This window comes from Rhineura floridana, chromosome 14 (assembly GCF_030035675.1).
Source record: "Rhineura floridana isolate rRhiFlo1 chromosome 14, rRhiFlo1.hap2, whole genome shotgun sequence".
Classification (NCBI taxonomy): domain Eukaryota; kingdom Metazoa; phylum Chordata; class Lepidosauria; order Squamata; family Rhineuridae; genus Rhineura; species Rhineura floridana.
Window position 1 is genome coordinate 36,294,646 of NC_084493.1, and position 22,937 is coordinate 36,317,582.

General features: G+C 42.6%; 1 protein-coding gene across 2 annotated transcripts in view; it reads right to left on the reverse strand.

The window, feature by feature from the left end:
- VPS13C (vacuolar protein sorting 13 homolog C) overlaps positions 1 to 22,937 on the reverse strand; it is a 225,398-nt gene that overhangs the window by 115,382 nt on the left and 87,079 nt on the right. The window contains exons 23-36 of one of the 2 annotated variants that reach the window (XM_061595881.1): positions 20,321 to 20,450; positions 20,063 to 20,141; positions 19,292 to 19,431; positions 17,771 to 17,924; positions 17,157 to 17,233; positions 16,952 to 17,011; positions 11,293 to 11,446; positions 11,088 to 11,204; positions 9,890 to 9,993; positions 8,905 to 9,072; positions 2,933 to 3,237; positions 2,676 to 2,823; positions 1,813 to 1,921; positions 1,053 to 1,186 (exon numbers count right to left, since the gene is read on the reverse strand). In XM_061595881.1, coding sequence (XP_061451865.1) covers positions 1,053 to 1,186; positions 1,813 to 1,921; positions 2,676 to 2,823; positions 2,933 to 3,237; positions 8,905 to 9,072; positions 9,890 to 9,993; positions 11,088 to 11,204; positions 11,293 to 11,446; positions 16,952 to 17,011; positions 17,157 to 17,233; positions 17,771 to 17,924; positions 19,292 to 19,431; positions 20,063 to 20,141; positions 20,321 to 20,450 — 1,879 coding nt within the window. Of the gene's footprint in view, positions 1 to 1,052; positions 1,190 to 1,812; positions 1,922 to 2,675; positions 2,824 to 2,932; positions 3,238 to 8,904; positions 9,073 to 9,889; positions 9,994 to 11,087; positions 11,205 to 11,292; positions 11,447 to 16,951; positions 17,012 to 17,156; positions 17,234 to 17,770; positions 17,925 to 19,291; positions 19,432 to 20,062; positions 20,142 to 20,320; positions 20,451 to 22,937 lie in introns of both variants that reach the window. The other variant, XM_061595880.1, reaches the window with a different exon arrangement.

A 22,937-nucleotide genomic window follows, 5' to 3' on the forward strand; every position in this document is an offset into this window, starting at 1 on the left:
TCACAAAAATATCAGACAAGCCCAAGGAGCAGACATCTGAGGAGTACACACACACACACACAAACACACACATGACTTCTCTAGGAAAAAGACAGGAAACTGACTGATCAAGAGGAGAAGGGGGAGCAAGTTGTTGATAAAAAGACCTGTGTTTCCCATCTTCAGGCAGTAGAGGGAAGCCTTAACCCACATGCCATCCATTCATCACAACAGAAGAAGGCATAAATGTAATTCCCCATTAGCTATGAAACACATAAGCCTCCAGGCTTGGGCATTTGGTTAGCACAAAATAAGCCTGGCAAATTAATAAACTTGATCCTTCCAATAGCAAATATAATCCAATTAGGCCTGGTTCAGATGTAATGAGAAACCATGGCTTCCCACTATGAGAACAAGCCAAATCAAGTCTACCCCTCCTGCACCCAAATGAGACTAGAAGCTTATGCTTAGTAGTATAGCACATGCTTTTTATGCAGGTTGAAGCCCTGACACATGACATCTACATGACACCTTATGAATAAGACTGAGAAAGACCCAAGTGAAACCCTGGAGAGCCAGTCAAGGCAGATCGCACTGAGCAAGATGGACCAATGGTCTGAAAACAATATAAGGCAGCTTCCCATATTCAACTTCTAATCAAACCGGTTACCCATGACATCTGAACTCACGGAACTGTGTTTTGTCTAAACTATGGTTTGAGAACCAGTCAGAATCTGAAACCTCTCTTGTTCTCAGTATGCAATGTTTAAACAAACCAAGTTTTCAGACGACACTGGGAACAGTTTAAAAGCCAAACATTTTAAATCTCCTCTTTGGAGTGGGGAGGGGATAGTACAAGAATCCAAGACACACCACAACTCATTCATGCAATGGGAAACCAGAACCTAGTCTGTACCTGAAAATAAGAGACATTACCAATCTCTCCAAATGGGCATATTTTACACTGCTAAAAACACCACTCTTGGATGTTGCTTTTTACATGGTAAGGTAACAATCTCTAACATAAATAAAACAAAACATTTAGGCTTACAAAGACAAACAAGTTATCATACCTCTTTGATTTCAAAGTTTAGCAGTATATTGGTAATGCCCTCTTGCAAGATTTCTCTTGATGCACCCAGTAAGTTATCTTCCAATGGAATTTCTTTCTGAGATCCCAGTAGTATTGCCATTTCTTTTCTATTGCCTGCTGATGTTAAAGACAAGTAAATTCCACTTGGGGAAAAAATATGGTTATTCCACACACAAAAAGTAATTCTCTACTAACTGCAAAAGCTGTTGGCTGGCCTGGATAAGTCAAGACAAATTTCACAAAAGGAAAAGAAAAAACTAGCTGGGATGGAAACCGGCTGCTCACATTTCAATACAATCCATGGGAATATACTTTTCTTATGGGACATCAGCTACTTTACTGATGTTCAGGGCCACTCTGATTAAACAGCTCCTAAAAAAAACTACAGAGGAAGCCGTTTAGCTATTCATTTTAGTTACCAACAGAGAGGGAAACCCAAAAACTACTGCTAAATAGCTTAGACGGCCCTTATTTGTTCTTCACAATATCCTTTTGTACCACAGAAATAAATCACAAAGATTCAAGCTCACACCTAAAAAGAAAATTAGTTCCAACCCTCTTTTCATGCTATTTCATTCAAGAAGCAAGAGCCAATCTGATGAATCTCAGAACTACTACTTCTCTTAGGATCCTAGCTTCTAAAAACTAGTATAAGTCTGAGCAATAAGAAGGAGCACCCAAAGGAAAATCTATCTACAAAAGGAATGGGAAAACACATTTTATCATTAAGTCCAACTTACCTTCAATTTTTGCTATAGGCTTTGTAACACTTGTATTTTGGTCTGCTTCAGCAAGGTTTTCTGTCACTACTTTAAGCAGAACATTCAAATCCTCTTGACTTAGAATAATCTAAGGAGTTGCATATGGAATAAAATTATTTCTCTTAAAATTTGAGAGCTTCCATCAAAATATTCAAGGATCAGTGTATGTCAGGGACCATTCTTATATTGTCCCAGTAAAGACAGGTATTTGCAGCATATATTGGGACTTTCCCTATCACATTGTGAAAGTCGTTTGCAAGCCAGAGAGATCTCCAGTATTGGATTCATTCTTGTATCCATAGCACTGCAATCATGGGGCCCCAATTCCTGAACACAATCCATGTAAAAAGTATTGCTATGGCTACTCCTCCTCCTTGGACAGAAACCTCTATGTACCTCCTCTTGTGAACTCCATGAGGCTTTTAACCCTTACAAAAGCCTTGGTAACAAAGCCTCTGAAATTTCATTTACTCTTATACACGCATTTAGAACTCTGGTGCTGATTCTGGTACTGAGGAACACGCAGATTTTAAAATCCTTATGCAAATCATAAAGGAAAAATCACTTCTAATATCTATAAAACCAATCAAGAATTGTCATTTCTAATTTAGCCTGTAATCCAGGGTCTCTTTATGTGTTCACAGGAGAACTCCTGCTCTCCCTCAATCAGGGGCCTCAATGTAATAATAAAAAGCAGGAAGAGGATCATGTGGTTCAATTCTTGTTGCATATTTTTTTGCATGTTTCTCCACATCATTGCTTTAGCCTAACATTCTATGAAGAGGTCTATCATAACAAGAAGAAGTGTACAAGTGTGCCTTTGAAAACAGAAATTAGTTTACATTCATTGTATCTAGATGCCCTTTGATTTCCATCACAGGTATTTTGTGATACCAGGTTCCAGCCAGGTTGCGATTCACAGAAAGGTTCACATTAATAGGATGCAGAATATGGATGTCAGGTTGTGAAAAACTTGGCTGCAGGATTGTCCTAAGTAAAAATGAACAACATGACTTTCAGAATAATGTGACAGAACAGTCCCAAATAGCATTCTGATTGTTCTGATTCAGTGTAAATGGTGAAGAAAAGTCTAATTCACCTTGACATCTTGAGCTGTGTCAATAGTACATCCATTTTATCCATGACCGGAGGGAGTGGACAGTCCTCAGTCAATACCAAACTGAATTTATTCTGTATCTTGATCAATCCAAGATCTATTACTATAGCATTAGATGAAACTGAAGACTCAGGGATGAGGATAACTGGAGCCTTCAGATTAATATCCATGGAAAGACGAAAGCTCCTCTGAGCCAAACCCTTCACACTCATTGCAGCCTTTTCTGCAGCCTGCACCGTAGCAACACTCAATGCTTCTTTGGCAATTTGGAAGTTGTTCAGAAAATTCTGGAACAGGGTGAGGAGGAAAGGAGTTGGGATGACTGCTTCAGTGGTATTTTCATTATATTTAATATTTCCTTTGTTATATTTAATATATCATACACTTCTTATAGCAGTTGTAGCTGTACAGCACATATTCCAAGTTCTCAGACCCAGATCTTTATTTAACATGAAGATTCAGCATGTCATGAAAAATGGAGTAGCAATGATTTTAGCAAACAAGCTAAGAGCATGACAAAGTGTGAACAATTACAGATGACAAAGTAACAAATTAATCCAAGTCAAGAGTGGCTTTCTTTCCCTCCCAGCAAGAGACTAGTCTGGTAAAATGGTATTTCTAGCTTGACTTTTTCATCAAAAGGAAGCCTGTAAGAAGTTTACTTTCTTACACAGGATAAGAAACGTATGGACAGTTTTGGAATACCAAAACATATGCTGTGATGTTTTGAAGAAAGGCATAGAAAGAAAATAAATGGAAGTTCTTACTGTGAATTTCTCTACCCAGGGGTTCCTGGAGGGCATTCAGCTTCTTGGGATGGCACCTCCCACTGGTGCGACAGGCAGGGTCCAATCTTCTGATTAAATCACCCAGGGGGAGGAGCCATCCCGTCCTCCAGACTAGCTGGAAGAGCAAGGACAGCCCCTCAACTCCCATTGGAAAAAAACTCTTAAGTAGGCAGACTCATAAAAAAGGAATAGTCTGCCACATTGACATTGTCGATCCCCTGAATTAGTTGGACCAGGGACATTGGCTGCCCTCATAAAAAACGCCAGGGAACCAGGCAGAGAAAGTGACAGAATGTTAATAAAGAGACTGAGTAGATAATACCATAAAATCCCTGGGGAGGCCCTAACTATCTCCCCCACATGTAGGGTGCCAGCAGAAGTCACTAGGATCCCGCATCAGTAGACCAATGGCACCAGAATGAAGATGTGGGAAAATGCCCTCCAGGAGCCCCTGGGAAGAGAAATTCACAGTAAGAATTTCCATTTATTCCCCAGTGGTTTCTGGAGGGCATTCAGCTTCTCGGGATGTACCAGAGCCCAATAATCTCCTGGGCGAGATTCCAGGTGCCAACAAGTCATGCGTGAACTACCCTTTGCAACATCTTCCTCCCGAAGGCTGCTTCTGCCGAAGTCCAGGAATCGATTTTGTAGTGTTTGGAGAACATATGCAATGAGGCCCACATAGCCACTCTACATAAACAAAGCTTCACTTTTCCACCACCTTCCTGGAGACTGGGTCCTTCTCAATAGTTTGACGCCACTCCACAAATGCTTTCCAAGTAGAACCGTAAGTCCTATATGTGGAAGCTTTCCTAGAGGCCAGTAGAGTATCTAGAACCACCCCAGAAAACCCCAAATCCTATAGCCAGCCCCACTCAGCCTCTACACAGTCAAGCAAAAGAGCTCTGGGCATGGATGAAGAACTGGCCTCTGCCTCAGCAGGTCTGGTCTGACAGGAAGACGCCATGGTTCCTGAACAGACAGGTGTAGAAGCTCCGGAAACCAGGGTCTCCTTGGCCAATACGGTGCTACAAAGATAACCTCGGCCTGCAACTGTCGGATGCGCTTGACAGTCTGTAACAGGAATGGAAAGGGGGGAAAGGCATAAAGTAACCCCCCCGGCCAATCTGTCATCCCAGCATCCCATCCCTGTGCCTCCAGATGCTGAAAACATGTGAAGAACCTTTTGATTTGGGAATTCTGGTATGTCACAAAAAGATCCACCTGAGGGACCCCACAGCCTGATGATCTGGCAGAATACTTGGGGGTGAAGTTGCCACTCTGCCTCCAGTAATGATGTCCTACTCAGCCAATCTGCTGTCACATTTTGTATTCCTGCTACATGCTCTGCCTTTAGCAACCAGAGATGAGACTCCACCCATTGGAGAAGAAGTCGGGCTTCCTTTGCCAGGGCCCTCAACTTTGTTCCCCCGATGGTTGATGTATGCCTTGGTCGCCACGTTGTCAGTCCGCACAATGATGTGGGCTCCTGTGACATATGGTGCAAAATTCATCAGCCCCAATCTCACTGCTCAGCGCTCCAGCCAATTGATGCTCTGGTTCAGTTCCCTGACTGTCCACACTCCTTGTGCCACATGGGACTCCAAATGCACCCCCCCAACTGTAAAAACTGACATTCATCGTGAGAACCTTCCTTGTTGGCATCTCCAGGGTCACCCCCCTCAGCAGTCTCTGAGGAGACATCTACCACCTCAACTCTTTGCGCAGGGACGAGCTGATTGGGACCAGCGTCTTGCAGGATTGAGTAATATGTTCCTGGAAGGGTAGAAGCACTTGTAGCAGAGGTCGGGAATGAAAATGGGCCCAGCTCCCCAGATTCCCTGAAGTTTTGCCAGGTCCATCAGTTCTACCGCACTGGGTGAGATCACCTTTGTTGTGAGCTCCTGGACCTTGGCCACATGCTCCTGAGTGCGCCTCATGCTGTATTGGGCCAAGTCTATCTGCACCCCTAGGTGCGTGATGTTTTGTGTGGGCTCCAGGGTGCTTTTCTTGAAGTTCATCACAAAGCCATGGCTGGTAAGACCTTCAGCACTGGTCCCTCAATGGGGCCCTGACAAGAATGTCACTGACATACAGGTGAACCCATACCCCCAAGGTCCTCAGATGAACCACCAGTGCCAACAGGACCTTGGTGAATACTCTGGGGGTGCAAGTCAGACCAAAGGGAAGAGCGCTGTATTAGTAGAGCTTGTTGGTGTAACAGAAACGAAGGAATTTTCTGTGCTCCCATCGGATTGGGACACGGAGATATGCCTCTGCCAGATCTATGGACGCCATCCAATCGCCTTGATTGATGGCCTCTGAGATAGATTTCAATGTTTTCAATTTTGAATTTCATGTAGGCCATCCTCCAGCTGAGCCATTTGAGGTCTAAAATAGCCCGCACCTTTCCATTCTTTTTCGGGGCGAGAAAGAAAATTGAGTAAACTCCCTGAGTCCGTTCCCAACCTGGTACCATCCACTGAGCCTATGTCCAGGAATTGTATGGCCACGAAGAATGCCCTGTGTTTGTCCGGCTTGGTTGACTTCAGGTTTCTGACAAATTTCTCTTTTGAACACCTTGAAAATTCCAAGGAGTACCCTGAGGAAATTGTTGCCAGAACCCAACGAACGGATGTTGTGTTGGTCCATGCCACCTTAAAGTCAAGTAAGCATCCCCCTATGGCTCCTTGGTGAACTGATGACTTGGCGTCAGGAGGACTGCCCCTTCTTCGCTCCCTTCTGGAACTTTGATTGGGAGAAGTGTGGAGGTGGATGGGATCTTGACAGGTTGGAACTCGTGCACCTATCTGGTCTTCCCCACCGAGCCTTGTATCCTGTTAACACGTTCTGGTGATGGAAAGGCTTTGAGCTCCGAAAAAGATTAGACTTAGTGCTTAGTCTTATGTTTGTCCTTCTTAGCCCCTGGCAGAGCCTTCTGTTTGTCTCAAATCTCAATGAGGACTTTTTCCAATGGTTCCCCGAAGAGTTTGCCCCCCCCCGCCAAAGGAGAGTTGGCAAGACGGTCCTGGGATCCAGGGTCCACATCCCAATGAATAAGCCATAGGTTGCACCTCGCCACGGTGATGGAAGCCATGCCTTAACATGATTGAGTCCCACATGGCATCCGCTTGGAAAGCTGCTGCCAGTGAGATCTTCTTCAGACCATTTTTGATGCTCTTAGGAATGTCCTCTCTGCTGGCTAGCTCGTCTGTCCACGTCATGTTTGCTCTAGCAAACATTGAAGCAGCTGCGGAGGCTCTGAAGGTGGCGCCTTGTGCTTCAAAGTCCCTGCGGAGTGCCACCTCGACGCTCTTGTTGCAGACATCCTTAGATCCCCTTCCCCCTCCATTGGAAGAACCACAGAGGAAGAGAGATGACTGACTGGTCCACTGCTGGCATTCGACCCTGTTCCATCACCACAACTGCAACGAAGTAATGCTAGCTTGTGCATCGGTTTATGTTTACCTGGGGTCGCCCACTCTGCTAACCATAGCTCATGAAACGAAACCAGGAAAGGGGAAGTAGCTATTTTGGGATGGCCTTCTGGAAAGGTAGATTTAGATCCCTTGGAGGAAGCAGAGGCAGCTGGGTCAACCTCCTTGGGCTGCTCTTCAGGTAATTCCAGGATCCGCCTGGTTTTGGCGAGAACTGTTAGGAAAACCTCTGCTAGGAAGAGTCTCCCCCGGGGGGGCCTTCCAATTCCTCCTCAGAGAGCTCCCCCTCCTCCCTGTCATCTGATGAAGAAGAGTGCCCTGAACCTGAAAGGAGACCCAGGGCAGTAGTGGCCTTACTACTAATTCTCCTTTTGAACTCATGTCTCCCCTTCTGGAAGAATGGACCCTTTGACCCTTGTGATTGTCCTTATGGCTCCTCCTACCAATGGGTGAGGAGGAAGCTCATGAGATAGATATGGAGAACAGAGATGAAGAGGAAGACGTGGGGGAGGGCAACTTTGTCTGCTTCCTCCTTTTATGCCCCTTCCAAGAGTGATGCCTTCTCTTTTGGGAAATGGGCATCTGGGAAGTTCCAGGCCTTGGACTGGGAGCTGACCCTGACTGGGCAGACCCAATCTGCCTGACCTTTTTCACCACCACCCCTCTAATGCAACTGAGAAACTTTGGGAATTCCTCCTGCCCCAGATGGGGGGGGGGAAGAACTACTGACCCCCTCCATCTGGCGCTCCTGCACCCTCAAGACCTGCTCTGAGTGGTAGGAGATGGTGACTGCTCTTTCTCCATCTTGCTAAATTGCACATGTTCCCACTCCTCCAAGGGACTGATGGCCATAGCAGGTGGATGATGCCAGGCCCTCTGACTCTAAGGTGGGGGTGGAAGAAGGCCTGGAATGGCATGTAGCACTGCCTTTCCTACTTTCCTGCCTTTTCTGTGGCTCTACGCGGGCAAGACCAGGATGCACCTCCTCTCGCCACTGAACTCCGTCATGTAGCCATGCTTCCCTTGAGCTTAAGGAGAAGACATGATCCACCGCGGACTTGGTTGCTGCCACCGCCACTTTGCCGCCCCCACACCTCTGTTCTTAGGCAAGAAGGTGCAAGCTATGCCGCCAACCAACTCCCTCACTGCGGGCTCCTAGGCCCTCTAAGTGCTCCCAAACTCCCCGTCCTTAGCTGGTGAGTGTCAGAAGGGAAGGGGGAGGGAGGGAAAGAAGGCTAGAGATAAGAGGATTAAAAAAGACAAAGACGCAAGGAAAAAGGAGAACTGGTGAGGAATCTAGCAAAAGAAGACAACAAGCTCAGCCAGACCCTGACTGTCCCCTGCAAAAGGCAGGGCCAGTCTGGAGGACAGGATGGCTCCTTTCCCTGGGTGAGGTAATCAGAAGATTGGACCCTGCCTGTCATGCCAGTGGGAGGCGCCATCCCAAGAAGCTGAATGCCCTCCAGGAACCACTGGGGAAATATTAAATATAATTTCATACTGAACTTTTTCTCTTGCTTCTCTGTGGGACTGGATGAGGCCCAATCGAATGAGTATGAGGGGCTATTTTATTTATAAAAGGTAGAAAAAGCTAAAAGTTATTTCAGAAAATGTATTTCCAAAACATCCTTGTAAAATTACCGAATTGAATCATCTTGCATGGTAATGGAATGGCTTCCTAGAAATTCTGTACATGGCATTATAATGAAAATTCATTTAATAGTCTTACCAGGAGTGACATCAGGAATTTATGTAGATATATAATCTGAATGCAGCCCACTTTGAGAAACACTGTCCCATCCACTTTGGACATGTCTCTGTAAGCGTCTCCCTCAGTAGCATCTGGATACAGTGCCAAATTAAAACTGAAGACTTCGTCATCTACTATAGAAACAGCCTAAAAAGGGGGAGGGAGAGTAAATGCAGTTTACAGTTTACAGATCAGCATAATTTGCACTGCTCAAATACTTAGGTGCATGTGGGTTTCATCTGCATTTCTAGGAATGCAATTCTGAAGGTTACCATGATCTCAATGAGTAGATGTACCAGCTTAGATTGATTTTAAAGGTCATCCTATTCAGCCCACATTGGACACAGAATTTCTTGTATGCGATCATCCCATCAAACATATTCAAAGCAAACGAGATTTTTACCTATCCCTATGAAGTAGTAACATCCAGCTAACCAGTGTATTATCTATTTACTCATTACCCATCTCTTCTGGACCATTGTTACCCCTTCTCCCAAAAGATATTTGAGATGCTTCAGGACATATGTCTGGGTGAAGATTCCAAGATGCCTATTGCCTTACTGATCCTGCAAAGGCAACTCATAAAACTGAGTTCAAGAGGAGGCAGAAAGGTTTGCTTCCATCTACCGCCTTCCCCATCTTTCAATCACACCTGCAAGGTGTGGAATGCTTCTTCCTCTGCAGCCAGCTCCACAAACAGCATTTGCATCCACTGTCTGAACTACTAAAGAAGTCAAGAGAAGGCTTATCTCTTCCTTCCCTCCCTGCCAGCTCCTGAGAGTGGACACCCATTCCTAACCAAGTAGCTATTTATTCCACAAATCCCTCCACTGCAGCCTGAACACTTTTTCTATCCAGTTTAGTAACCTGTAATTCACTGAATAATGCATTTTTAAGAGTTCAAGTGAAGCATGATTATATGAATTATATAATAAAATTAAGAGACAAATTTAGCATGTTATACCTTTTTATGAATTGTCCTTGAATCAACATCTGTAACGATTATATTTTTCAGCCGTGCAAAAAGAGTGGTTTGACTGGACTGAAGAAACAGAGATGAATCAAGACCTGAAAGAAAAGAACTGACAAATGCAATTTCAAACTGCATAGTGAGCACAATGGCCCTGAGCGAATGAAGGCCAAGGGTTTATTTCTTTGTTTTTAAAATATTTACCTGGTAAGAACTGTACGAGTCAACCACCACAAGACTGGCCAAACATGCTAAAGTACAGTGTTCTTCAACTAATGAATGCAAATCTGAAGCTGTTAAAATATTTGTAAGATCTAAGCTATGATCATGATCTTTCTGCGGATTTCCCCATGAGTACTGTCTAGAGGGCCATGTTTCTAGTGAACCATGTGCTGCCTCAGCTTGGCAGTGGTCCTGTGGGAGTATATTACACCAAAGGTTCCTCTCTGGCTCTGTACTGTCTTTGTGGCACTAATTCAAGTTACTGGCTTGGATCCAAACGTATCTAAAGGAATTCCTCTTCTCCTTCTCTTCTCCATGCCCATGACCCATGGTCAACTGAGGGGTAGTTTATGCATTATATGTCATGAGGCACACAACCTTTAGTTTTTCCAGGCAATACTTTTGCATGGACAACATGTGATTCACATCATACCATCAACAACCCGACTGTTTGGATCACAGGTAATGTGTGACCATTGAAGCCTGTGACCTAAAAAAGCTTGGACTCCTTCCTTGAACTATGCAGCAAGATTTGGTCATAAGACAACCATGCTCTTAATGATACTACCAATGCATGAGATTCAGAAAACAAGGGCATACATAAAAGCCTGCTTGCCATCTGCCTCACAACTAGGTAACTGCCTCCTGATGGAATCTTGCCCAACCTCAAAGCCAAAGTATCTTTAGAAACCATTAAAGACTTAAATATGGACTAGTTTTTCATACTTAAACCAGAAGGGGTCTTACACTCTCATAATGTTGTATCTTTCACAATTTCTGCATTTTACATCTTTTAAAGTTCTGTTTATTTAAATGCATTACAGATCCTGAATCTTTGCTATACAACGGACCAGAAATATGAACATAAGAAAGCCAACAATCCTCAAAGAAATTAAATTAAGGCGTTCAGATGCATTAGAAAACACTTTGACACAAATTCTTAAAAGGTCTGCCCACCTCCATCACTTACCTTGAATTTTGATTTCAGCAATATTGTTCTTCTCATCACAAACATTTAAACAGAAGGCATCCAATTTGGCAAACAGTTTGAAATCAAACACATCATTTTCTTTCCAGGATTTTGTCACTGTTAGGAAGAGAATTTTATAATAGATTTTTCACTGAGATGTAGGCCAATTCAGGCAATCTTTTCTGAAATGAGAAATTCATAATACCTTTCTTCAAACTAGCCTCTTTATTTTGTTTTTCTTCCTGTATTTGCAGCGACCCTCTATTCTGGCTTCTTGATGGGATAACATCCATGAGATAATTGATAGATGAGAGAAGGGCCTGTGTGTGCAGCAGCAGGTTTAATGATGAGAAAGCCACCTGTGGGTGTGTTTTTAATCAGTTGGAGGAGGGAGAAGAGTCACATATTAGATAATAGAAAATTCCTATTCAAAGAATACATTTTTACTGTAATTTAGATTACATTTTGCTGCTTAGGAGAAAGTACAGGAGCCTTATATGAACAAAGAAATCAAACTTCTATGTTTAGAATAGTTTTTTCAGTTAATTAGTTGGAAATAAGTGGGGGGGATACAAATATATACAATAGAAGCAGTGCCATGAAGGTGAATTCAAATACCGCTTGAACAGCAGTGGGAAGATGAATTACCAATGCTAATCTCCTGTCCAGAACCCTGATTAACCAAAAGTCTAAACAGTGGACTTTAAAAAAAAAAAGTAGCCCTTACATATGGAAATATATCTAGAAAGGGAAAGCATGCCCTCACACTTTTATTCTCATTGCTTTAATTTATTTAATATCAGAACAAGTTTATACTGATCTAAGCACTTAATGTTTTGGAAAGATACATTACCATATGAGACAGGGTAGCGTCATATTCAGATGCAGCCACGCCTGGAGCATTAGCAACCGAGAGTTCCATCATAATTTTAAGACTAACCCAGGATAAATGGCTCATCTTAGCAAGCTAATGAAAAGAACAGTTGGTTCTCTACCTGAATGGTAGTTCTGTGTTGCTGGAAAGAAACTAATCAGATTGGGATAGCAATGCCACCTTGTGGTCGAAGGCAGGAAAGAAAACTTGAGGGAGTAGAACGCTCCCAGAATGCACCTCTTCAGTTTGCGTCCTTGCTGAGCTCATACAGGTCAAAGGAAAAATAATAGCAAAGGAAAAAATCTACTTTCCTGAAGTGAAAAAAATTGAAGATAGGAGGGGCACAGCTGATAAACAGGGTGAGGTCTGATGAGTTTCTTCCCAGCAACATAGAACTACTATTCAGACAGTACCAATGGTTCTTTCTCATGTTGCTAGAATAAAATCATCAGATTGGGATGTCCCAAAGCTTCCCACATAGGGAGGGATATAAAGAAGGCTACTCCCTAGGAAGGAGGGACCTGTTGTAGGGCCCTTCTACCAAAAGGTGATTCAGCTGAGGCATAGGTATCAGTTTTATAGTGTCTCGTAAAGGAACTTGGAGATGCCCAAGTTGCCACCCTGCAAATTTCATCTACTGGAAGCATTGGTCAAAAGTGCTGCCAAAGTGGCTGCAGCTCTTGTCAAATGGGCCATTATCCTAGTAGGTAGGGACATTTCGGGGGCCCGTAGGTAAGAGCTATGCATGCCCTAATTCACCTAGAAAGCGTGGAGGTGATAACACTCCGGACTAAGGAGGCTGGGTGGAAAGAGACAGTGTCAGTTAGCCCAATGTCCTTTGTTCTGGACATACAGACCTTAAGGGACCTTCTGACTTCAAGAGAGTGCCAGGCATGTTCCAGGAGATGGGATGGGGCCACAAAGGTTGGGAGAGACAGTTCTTGCTGTCTATAAAACTTAGTAAGCACTTTAGGGAGAAAGGAGGGGTCTGTCTGGAGAATGACCCTATCTTTATGAAAAGCACACACGTTTCACCACCAAGACAGCATTCAGCTTGGAGACCTGGCATGCTGATGTTATGGCCCTGAGGAATAGCACTTTTAGGGACAAGAGTCTTGGTGATATTTTGCTCAAGGGTTCACAAGGAGGCTTTTGCAGGGCCCACAGAACCCTATCCAGATCCCAGTATGGGAACCTATGCACAGTAGGTGGGCGTTTCAGTGTTACCACCCGTAGACAATGTTTCAACAGTGGATGAGTGGAAATAAGTATTGATACTGGATCCAAAATGAGGGATGAGATTGCTGTAGCCTGTCTTTTTAGAGTATTGGGTCTAAGTCCCTCCTTCAGTCCATGAAGAAAGGCCAGAATATGAGAAAGTTTTGCTTTGCAGGCAGATAAGCATCTGGAAAAGCACCATGAAAGACTTCCGTGTTAAAGAGGACATGAGGATGGTACATGGGCGTCTGGAAGCTAAAATGGTTTCAATAACATTGGCGTTAAGATCGTATATCCTCAGATGTCTCTGTTAAATACCCTGGCTGTCAAGTGGAACCAGTTCGGGTATGGGTGAAGAAGAGGATATTGTGAGATTATATCTGGCCGATGTGGAAGGTGCCACAGAGGAGATGTTGCAAGGGCTAGAATTTCTGAAAGCCAGGGATGTTGGGGGCAAATGAGGGCTATCAGGATCACCCAGGGCCTCTGTATTCTGATCTTCCAGAGGACCAGGGCAGAATAGGGATCAGAGGGAAGCCATGAAGCAGTCCCTCGGGCCACGAAGCTGTCAGAGCAACCAGGGCTTCCAGCCTGGAGGAGTAGAATCTGCAGAAGAATCTCCTGAGCTGACGGCTGTCGCCAAATGCAAAGGTATATTCCAGGGGCTTCCCAAACCAAAAATAAAGTTGATTGAAGATCTTCAGATGTATCATTCACTCCCCCACTTTCACTGACTGGCGACTCAGCCAGTCTGCTTGTATGATGGACACGCTGATGTGCTCTGCATACAGAGACTGAAGATGAAGTTCTGCCCAATTCAGAAGCAGAGAAGCCTCAGTGTGCATTTCCACAGACCTCATTAAAATGTTGCTGGTTGTAGACGAAGCAAAGGAATCTTTGATGACTGGGATTGATAGGGGCATGGACATAAGCTTCTCTGAGATCTATTGAACTGAGAAAGTCTTGGGAAAGAAGAGCCTCCTGGACTGAAGCTAGGATCTCCATCCTGGTTCAGAAATTTGAGGTCTAGAATGCCCCTCCAGGTGTTTTGGTCCTTCTTTGACACACAAAGAATATAGGGCAGATGTCAAAGGAAGATTCTCCTGAAGGGACCGGCTCAATGGCTACCATGGAGAGCAGGTATTGAATGGCACTCCACACAATCTCTTGCTGCACCAGGGAGTTGGAGACTGGTGAAGGAAGGAATCACTGGAAATGTCTACTCCTGCTGGAGGATGAGAATTTGGAGCCTTGTTGGAATCTAAAAGAATATCTGGCCTTGTTCCAGTTGCCCCAGCTACGTCTACAGTCTTAGTATCTCTCAGATGGATGAGAACCTCAAAAGGCCTGGCTCGATTGGTAGGGAGAGCAGTGACAAGAAAAACGCTTGTCATCCCTTCAAAAGGAGACTAACACCTTCCTCGTATCTTTTGATTCAATGAGGGCAGCCTTCAGAGCATCTTCCCCAAAGAGTCTCCCTCTGGAATAAGAAGCAATAAGGGGAGAGGTTGACCCTGGAAGTAGTGTCAGCATCCCAATGTCTCATCCAGAGAGTTCTTCCGGCCACCACATCTACCACGAGAGAGCAGGCTGTGAATTGTGTTGCATCCATCGTAGCACTCATCACATATGCAGCTGGAAGCCTTAAGATGGGTCTTTGTGAACACAGTCTAGGTCAACCTTTCCCAACCTTTTGTCCCTAGGTGTTGCTGGACTACAGTTCCCATGATTCCTGACCACTGGCCATGCTGGCTGGGGCTGATGAGAGTTGTAGTCCAGCAACATCAAGGGGTCCCAAGGTTGGAAAAGGGTGATCCAGGTCTTGGTTAGGGCTGTCAGTCAAGTCATCCAACCATACAAGGACTGTGTGCATGAAGACAAAGGTAGAACAGGAGGTGAAAATGGTTAAGACTGCAGCTTCATGTCCAATGCAAAGTCCAAGTGTCTCTCAGAGTCCTTGAGCTGCACATCCCCATCCCTCAACAAAAGAGTTTTGGCCACAAGGGCAGATACTCGCTAGTCAGTGGATGGAATTTTCAGCAGATCTATAAATTCTGGGTCTAAATTGTGAAATCTGTTAGCCAGAGAAACAGACTTTTTGTACTGTAATGGCAGAGCCTATTCTGCCTTAGTAATGGGGCCAGAAACTGGGACAAATTTAACATTAGACTTGGGCTCAGGTAATACAAGCCCTCTTGGACTGGGCTGGAAGTGGTTCAGTGGGAGTAGTACTGAGACCAAGAGTTACCAGGACTCTAGACAACAGGGGTGCAGAATAAGAGTCATGGAAAAGGTGATAAGAGGATTGCTCTTCTGCTAGGAAGCCCTCACTCCATTCCCCTTCCTCTGACTCAGGGTTAAAAGTATCCAGAGGGTCTATATCAACAGCCGAGATGTTATGCTGAGCTGGACAATCGTCATTATGAAAAGTGCATGAATCAGGAGATGCAGGAGCACTGGTGTTCCCCTAGGGGGTGCATCCTACCTGCATGAGAGACTTCTTGGGTGAGACCAGACAAGCATGTAAGGTCTGGCCCTGGAGTAGCCTGGTTTGAAGGATTAGCAGAGGTAACATGAACAGGGTGAGTTGGAGCCCTTAGTTCCTCAGAACATTCTCCTAAGGGGGCTTTCTTAAGTTTTTAAAGCATATCTACGCTCAGAGTAAGTCCTAGTTGAGAGCGCTCAGACTCTTGAAAGGAGGAGTGTCCCTGCCTATCTGATGGCTGGAAGCACTGATGGTGTTTCAGTATGTTACATCCTTTTCGCGGTGCACTCCAAAGCCCCTTTGGATAGAGGGTTCAAATGGTGGTGTTTCTGCTTTGCCTTACAGGCTACAGATTCATTAGTACTGCCTGAGCACGTTCGGGAAGGACTGTCTGAAGCCATTAGGGAAGCCTTAGTTATGGTGCAAAAGTGCAGCTGAGAATATTTTAATTAATGCAACACACGCACTTGGCAAGAAGCCACGGTCGCCTAAAGGTGTCTGTTGAAGCAACTGAGAGGAGGAAAAAATCCAAAGCACCAACCGCCCCTGATCAAAGTGGCCAAAACGGTAGAGGGGAAAGGGAGAGCAGAGAAAGCAAGGGCTGGTGGTTTGAAAACATGCTTTTAAAACTTTTTTTTTTTGTAAGAAGCTGCGGGAAAAGAGCAGAGAGGCATGAGGCAGTGGGGAGTGAACAGCAGTCGCCAACAAGTCATGGAGCAGGGAAAACAGTGGGAAAGGGGAGAGTGGAAGGGGAGAAGGTAAATGAAAAAATTGAGAATAAGTCAGGCCTGAGGACAAGACAGGAGTGGAGGGAAATAAATAATTTCGAGGAAAGCAAACTGAAGAGGTGCATTCTGGGAACTTCCTACTTCCCTCAAGTTGTCTTTCCTGCCTTTGAATATAAGGTGGCTCTGCTACCCCAATCTGATGGGATTTCTTTCAGCCCCACAAGAATTGTAGCAGGCTCTAGGAAAAAGACAGGAGGAGGCAACACTAGGACGCAGAGGGAGAATAAGGTTCTGCCTCACTTGGACAATAATGACAATGCTACTAATTTAAGAAACACAACAGAAAACTTAAAAGAACCAAATATTCTGAAAGCCTATCCATACATTTTTGCCTCCACCTGCCCCCCATTATCAAAGTCATTTACAGCACAAACTCAAATAACCTCAGCGGCAAAACTTTTCAACAGACTTCAACTGTCTTGTGTGTTTCAGTGAACAGAGCAACTTGAAGATTTGCAATTTAAGCCAGTACTAAGTTTCGGTCCTAGATGTTGCTTACCTGAACTGTTTGTTCAGTGTTGTCAAAAACTGTCTGAAACTTTGGACCATTTTTATTGGCCTAAAGGAAATACCAGATATGATAGTTAATAGACAACACTCATCTAAACATAATCTACATATGCACAGATTACAATTTAATATTTACTCTGCTTAAAAAAATAGTGGAGGGTATTTTTTGTTTGTTTTTTAAGAAAAGTCTTTACCTTGATGTATTCTACTTTCAGGAGATCTAATCCAAGTTTATCTGAAGAGCTAATTAAATGAAGTTGCTGTTTTTTACCTGCAAGAGTAACATGGAACTACATTTAAGAGCAATTCACAGAAATTGGCAGCAGCTTTAAAATCAACAGATTTCTGAACTGAGGTTTGTACCCAGTGTAGCGCTAAGTTAGCTGTATACTTGTTCTGTTGGCAAAATGGTTTGTGCCTGCAGAACATTGTTGCATATGAGAATGCATAAGCAGGTTGCTGGTAACTTTGTTGTGAAATAGATTGCTCAATATGTTGTGCAACAAGTTTCCAGCAGCACAACTGTTGTATTGGATTCCTCTGTTGTACAATATTAAAATTCACCCATTCGCTAGTGCAAGAGCCTTTGTACTAGCAGATAGAATATGTTAGATAGAGCCCTGAGCCTTTTCTGGATCTATAGTCTTAACATCTTTAAATAAAATTCACAATTAACAAAAGCCACTTCCAAAGATACACATATTGCAAGTAAAATAATTATTTCTTTACATAACATTTAAAAAAGAACAAAGAAAGAAGTTTTTCTGTCACTCATATACACACATGCTTGTTTTATCCATTACGCTACCTTGAATGTCATGATAATCCAGGCTAATTTTCCTCAAATAAGATACAGCTCTCAAGTCATATGTTTTGACAGTTGCTTCCATTCCAAGCTGCTTTACATTAAATACAAGTAGTGTTTCCTCTCTCTGTAGTTGCTTGGTGAGTTCCAAAATCACCTAAGTAAAACATCTAGTATAAGTTCCAGACAGTTCTTTCAATACCACTGTTGACAATTTTCAAAATCACACACGGGAAAAAACTGCTTACAAAAACAAGTGTCTGATGCCATTTTACAAAAGGTATTCCCTCCTCTGCTTGACACGTAGGACAAATATCTCTTTTAGGATGGTACCTGTTGTGGCATGTACATGCACCATCGTCATCATCATCATCTTTTTATTATTAATTTTATTATTTGATTTATATCCCGCCCTTCCTCCCAGCAGGAGGATTTACTTAAAAAATAAATGTTTAGAAAAAATATTTTATTCATCCACAAAATTGATATAATGAATTAACCAAGCCTACAATCCCAGTGTGGTGTAGTGGTTAGAGTGTTGGACTACGGCCTGGGAGACCAGGGTTCGAATTCCCACACAGCCATGAAGCTCACTGGGTGACCTTGGTCCAGTCACTGCTTCTCAGCCTCAGAGGAAGGCAATGGTAAACCCCCTTTGAATACCGCTTACCATGAAAACGCTATCTGTAGGGTTGCCATAAGTCAAGATCGACTTGAAGGCAGTCCATTTCCATACAATCCCAACCCCACTTACCTGGGAGTAAGTTCCATCAAATTCAATAGGACTTCCAAGTAGGCATGGACTCTGCTTTAAGTCATCTTTAACTAAGCTGTAGTTACATTGCCAAGGCCTATCTTTGCTACTAGTCCATCAGATTAGGTTATCATAGCAATGAAAGGCTTATTCATATATTGAATAAACTGGGTAAACTACTTTATTTAGTTAGGAAATTTATCAATCACACTTCATAATATATATTTAAGGGTGGTTTAAAATAAATATTAAAACACATAATGCAATAAGAAAAAGAAAATACTAAGAACAAAGAACTAAGCACTCAGTGAGATTGTGCTGCTGCAGGACCCACCTTGACACACTCACCACACATTTGATGTTAACATAAATGATGCATATATGTATGCAGACTCTATGATCATGCACTTGGTAAGGTGCAACTGATATTCATTGATTGAGCTAAGGAGATTGCATATGTGCATATCAGGTTTAGACATGACATTAGAACAAATATGGAGAGGAAATGCTTGTACCTGCTCCCAGTTTAACTTTCTCAGTTAAAAAGGAACACTAAGGAGGGAAATATGCAGTTGACATAGTAACTCTGCTTTCATTCATCAGGCTATATACCATTGCCTCCCTCTCCACTATGAATACCCTTGTTCCACTTCAACAAGAGATGTCAATGCCAAGTTCAGCAACCCAATCGTTTTGGAAATATATTATTCAACTTTTATCATTTATATTTTTCTTTACAGTGGGGTGATATGAAAATTAACCACACTTGCCTCCCTAATTTCAAACTTCAGTTGAAGATTTGTGAGTTCTTCCTGAACATTTGCAATCTCAGTCTTTAATTCCCTTTCCTTGGGGGAAGTCTTTTCTCCATGTTTGGTAAACTCTTCAGCATCAAAATACTCATCAGATTCTAAGGAATAAAAGTTTTTAAAAAATCATTATCTGGTTACCTCCCAACAGTGTATTGATTAGTGTATTGATTAGTCTCAAATATATTAATGAACAGAATCACTTATTTTCTTTTTTCTATCATCAAGCTCTATTTCATTCTGACCAGTTTCATGTTAACTAAAACTCAGAATACATTGTCCAAACCAAAAGAATTAATTTTAAATGATTCTGGGTACACCCAATTCCAAGGCACTTGATTAAAATATGGATCACCAAGACTTCCCTAACATGTTGTTACATTTATCTTTAATTATTTGTAAACCTGAGTCTACAGGTTATGCTACTCATGAAAAAGTTGCAATCATGACTTGATCATGACAAACTGCTAGCATCTCATCATGATTTACATTATCATAGCTCATCTCATTGATAGCTGCATGACAGCCCAACTCGGAAGCAAAAAGGTTAGTACATGGTGATACTTTCAGCTTGATTGGAACATCCCATAGTTGGCATTGCTCTTCCAACTGTGCCAAATATGAAAACCAGTTCATACAGATTCTACTGTCTTTCCCATCACTAATTTGACAAGCTGCAGACAGCTACTGCATACCATTACCACCCACTACACAATTGTGCATTTTTTTTACCAGATCCTACTTCTTCCAGCAATAACGATGTGCCAAGAAAAATGTTTCTTCTATCAGCAATAACAGGCATGCCAAACACCTAGAGAAGATTGCAAGATACAGGCAGTAAGCTGGGGTTTTAGAAAATGAGCAAATACAACATCGTATCTCTCTCTCCATTTTGAGTAATATTTTTTATCTGTCTTAGTATCAATAATATTGTTAAGGTGTACTATTCATATTTAATCTCTCCCCATATGATAAATATTAGGTATTTACTTTTGCACTTGAAGTTGAAACAGCTGGCTTCCGTGGGAGTGGAATGCTATCAATGAGTTCAAGTACACCTTTGATCTTCTGATCAGAAATCCTCAGATGAACCAAAGGAAGCTCTCCTGATACTTTGAACCTAGGTATGAAAAAAAGCATAAAAGTGTTTGATGTTACCCTGAAGACATGTAACACAACTAGGTTACTAACAACCAATTTCATTACACAACTGATACTGCAGTGAAATCTACAGGAAAAAAGAAAATGCTGAAACACCAAACTAGATAAGAGAATTTCAGAACAATTTACTTACTACATTTCATGTTCCTAGGGCACATACGAAATGCAGGCATACTCAGAGGAATCAATAAAAGGTCTTCTGTTTACACAAGATAGCAGTGACATATAACTTGCAAAAGACATGCCAATGCTACAGTTAACCTGCAGCTGCCTCATAATTTTTCCTAAAGTAACATTTTAAGGCTAAATTAGAGATTCCTGCTTTTGAGAAACATCCAAACAACCCTGAAGGAAGTTAAGTCTTGGTAATACTACTGAAACTTCCAGGGTTGAGGGTCTGCTAATCCCTAAGGTTTGGAGGGCCATATTTTGTTAATATAAGAGTTCCACACCACATCAGTAGTTTTTTTTAATGTCACAGAGTGTATGCAATCCCTATTCTGCCTTCCTGCCAGAAAGATTCCACAGACTAACTGGATAGTTTTCAAGCACACTGCAGCCTAAACAAGCCCAGGTATATAACATTATGTATTTTATTTGTTTCATTTATCTAAGCTAGGGCATCCACTGACCAAAAGATTCAATTTGTAAACCAATTTGGAGATTCAGAAAACAGCCTACCTCAGTACAGAGTTTTAGAGGCTCAAGGACCAAGACAGAGACCACGTCAGGGAAAAAATGAGGCAAGCTCAAGTCCTGCTTGCAGGCTTCCCACATGTATCTGGTTGGCCACTGTGAGAACAGGATGCTGGACTAGACGGACCATTGGCCTGATCCAGCAGGCTCTTCTCATGTTCTTATGTCGTCATCGTCCCCCTCACTCTCATTCATTATTGGAACATTTTTTAAATGTTTTTTCTTTCCTTTTGAGAAGTGGATTAAATTTGCAGGCACATTAGCCCCTTTAAAATACAAGTAAATTGGCCCAAAGGTTTTGATGCTAGGCACCTTTGAAATTACGTGCCTCATGACAAAATGTATTTTGAAATTACGTGCCTCATGACAAATTGTATTTTGTAAGCAGCAAAGCTACATAAAAGTGAGTGCTTGTGCTCATGGCAGCCCTGTAGTCCAGCAACAATAAATATAAAGCAGGCACTAAGAAGAATTTAACAACCACCTTAATAAGGCAGAATGGCTTGGCAATAAAATAATTTCACTTGGGACAAATTAAGGCATTTGAGAAAGCTCACATACAAAAGTCATTAAGAATTTAACAATATAATGCAGACAATGGCCAAATAAACACACTTGAGATAATAAATGAACTTAAGTAAACTCCTGAGACGAGAACTACTCTAAGGGGATACACTGACTCTGATCAGAAGGAGGAAGTAACATAAGACTCAAATGCAAAACAAACAAACAAAAAAATCCAGCAAGATTAAATCAAAAGGAATGAATTGAGTTAGATGTATTCAGTTTATATATCACTTCACTCCAAAGGTGTCCCAAAGTAATTTTCAGGGACATCATACCACATACAATAAAATTAATTAAAAAGTAATATACAGTAAGAGTGTCTACAAAAATCCCCCAATATAAAATAGCCGCCCCACTTACATAAGAATGAACAACCAAAATAAACATTCAAAAGCCAGACGTTTAGTGCAGTCCAAATGCCCTGAAGAATATAAACATCTTCGCCTGGCACCAGAAGGATGACAAACCCTCCCTGGGAAGGGCATTCCACAATCTAGGGAAGGGAGTTACCAACAAAAAAAGGCCCATTCTTTTATTAGGGTTCCAAGCCATGCAAGACTTTATAGATTCAAACCAGCACTTTGAACTGAGCTCAAAAACAAATTGGCAGTCAGTGCACATGGGTCAGAACTGGAGTTGTATGTTCAGACTCTTTATTCCTGGTCAGTAGCCTAGCTGCCATATTCTTTACTAGCTGAAGTTTTTCAGCCATTGTCAAAGGCAGTTCAATATATAATGTATTGCAGTTTTTAACCTAGAAGGTACCAGAGCACAGCCCACCAAAGCCAGACTATCATCCACATAGTCACAACTGGGCCACCAGCCAAAGCTGATAGAAGGCACTCCATGCCACAGAGGCCACTTGTGCCTCCAATGACAATGATGGATCCAATCTCTGCACCTGCTCCTTCTGGGATAGTGTGACCCCCCATCTACAATAGACTGCACCTTGACTGTAGGATATGAAAAGAGAGTGGCAAAAGGAGGAATTGGGTTGGACTTAAGCAAAACCCTTACTCCAGCTGCTCCACCACAGCTTTTAATAATCTTCCTGCTCCACAGAGACAGAACTTGCAAAAGAGCAAGAAACACACAAGACCAAAGCTATTTATTTACTTCAATGTCCAGTTGCCACTTCAGTTCTAAATATTTCATTCAAGTTCCCCTTCACCAAGCCCGGAAC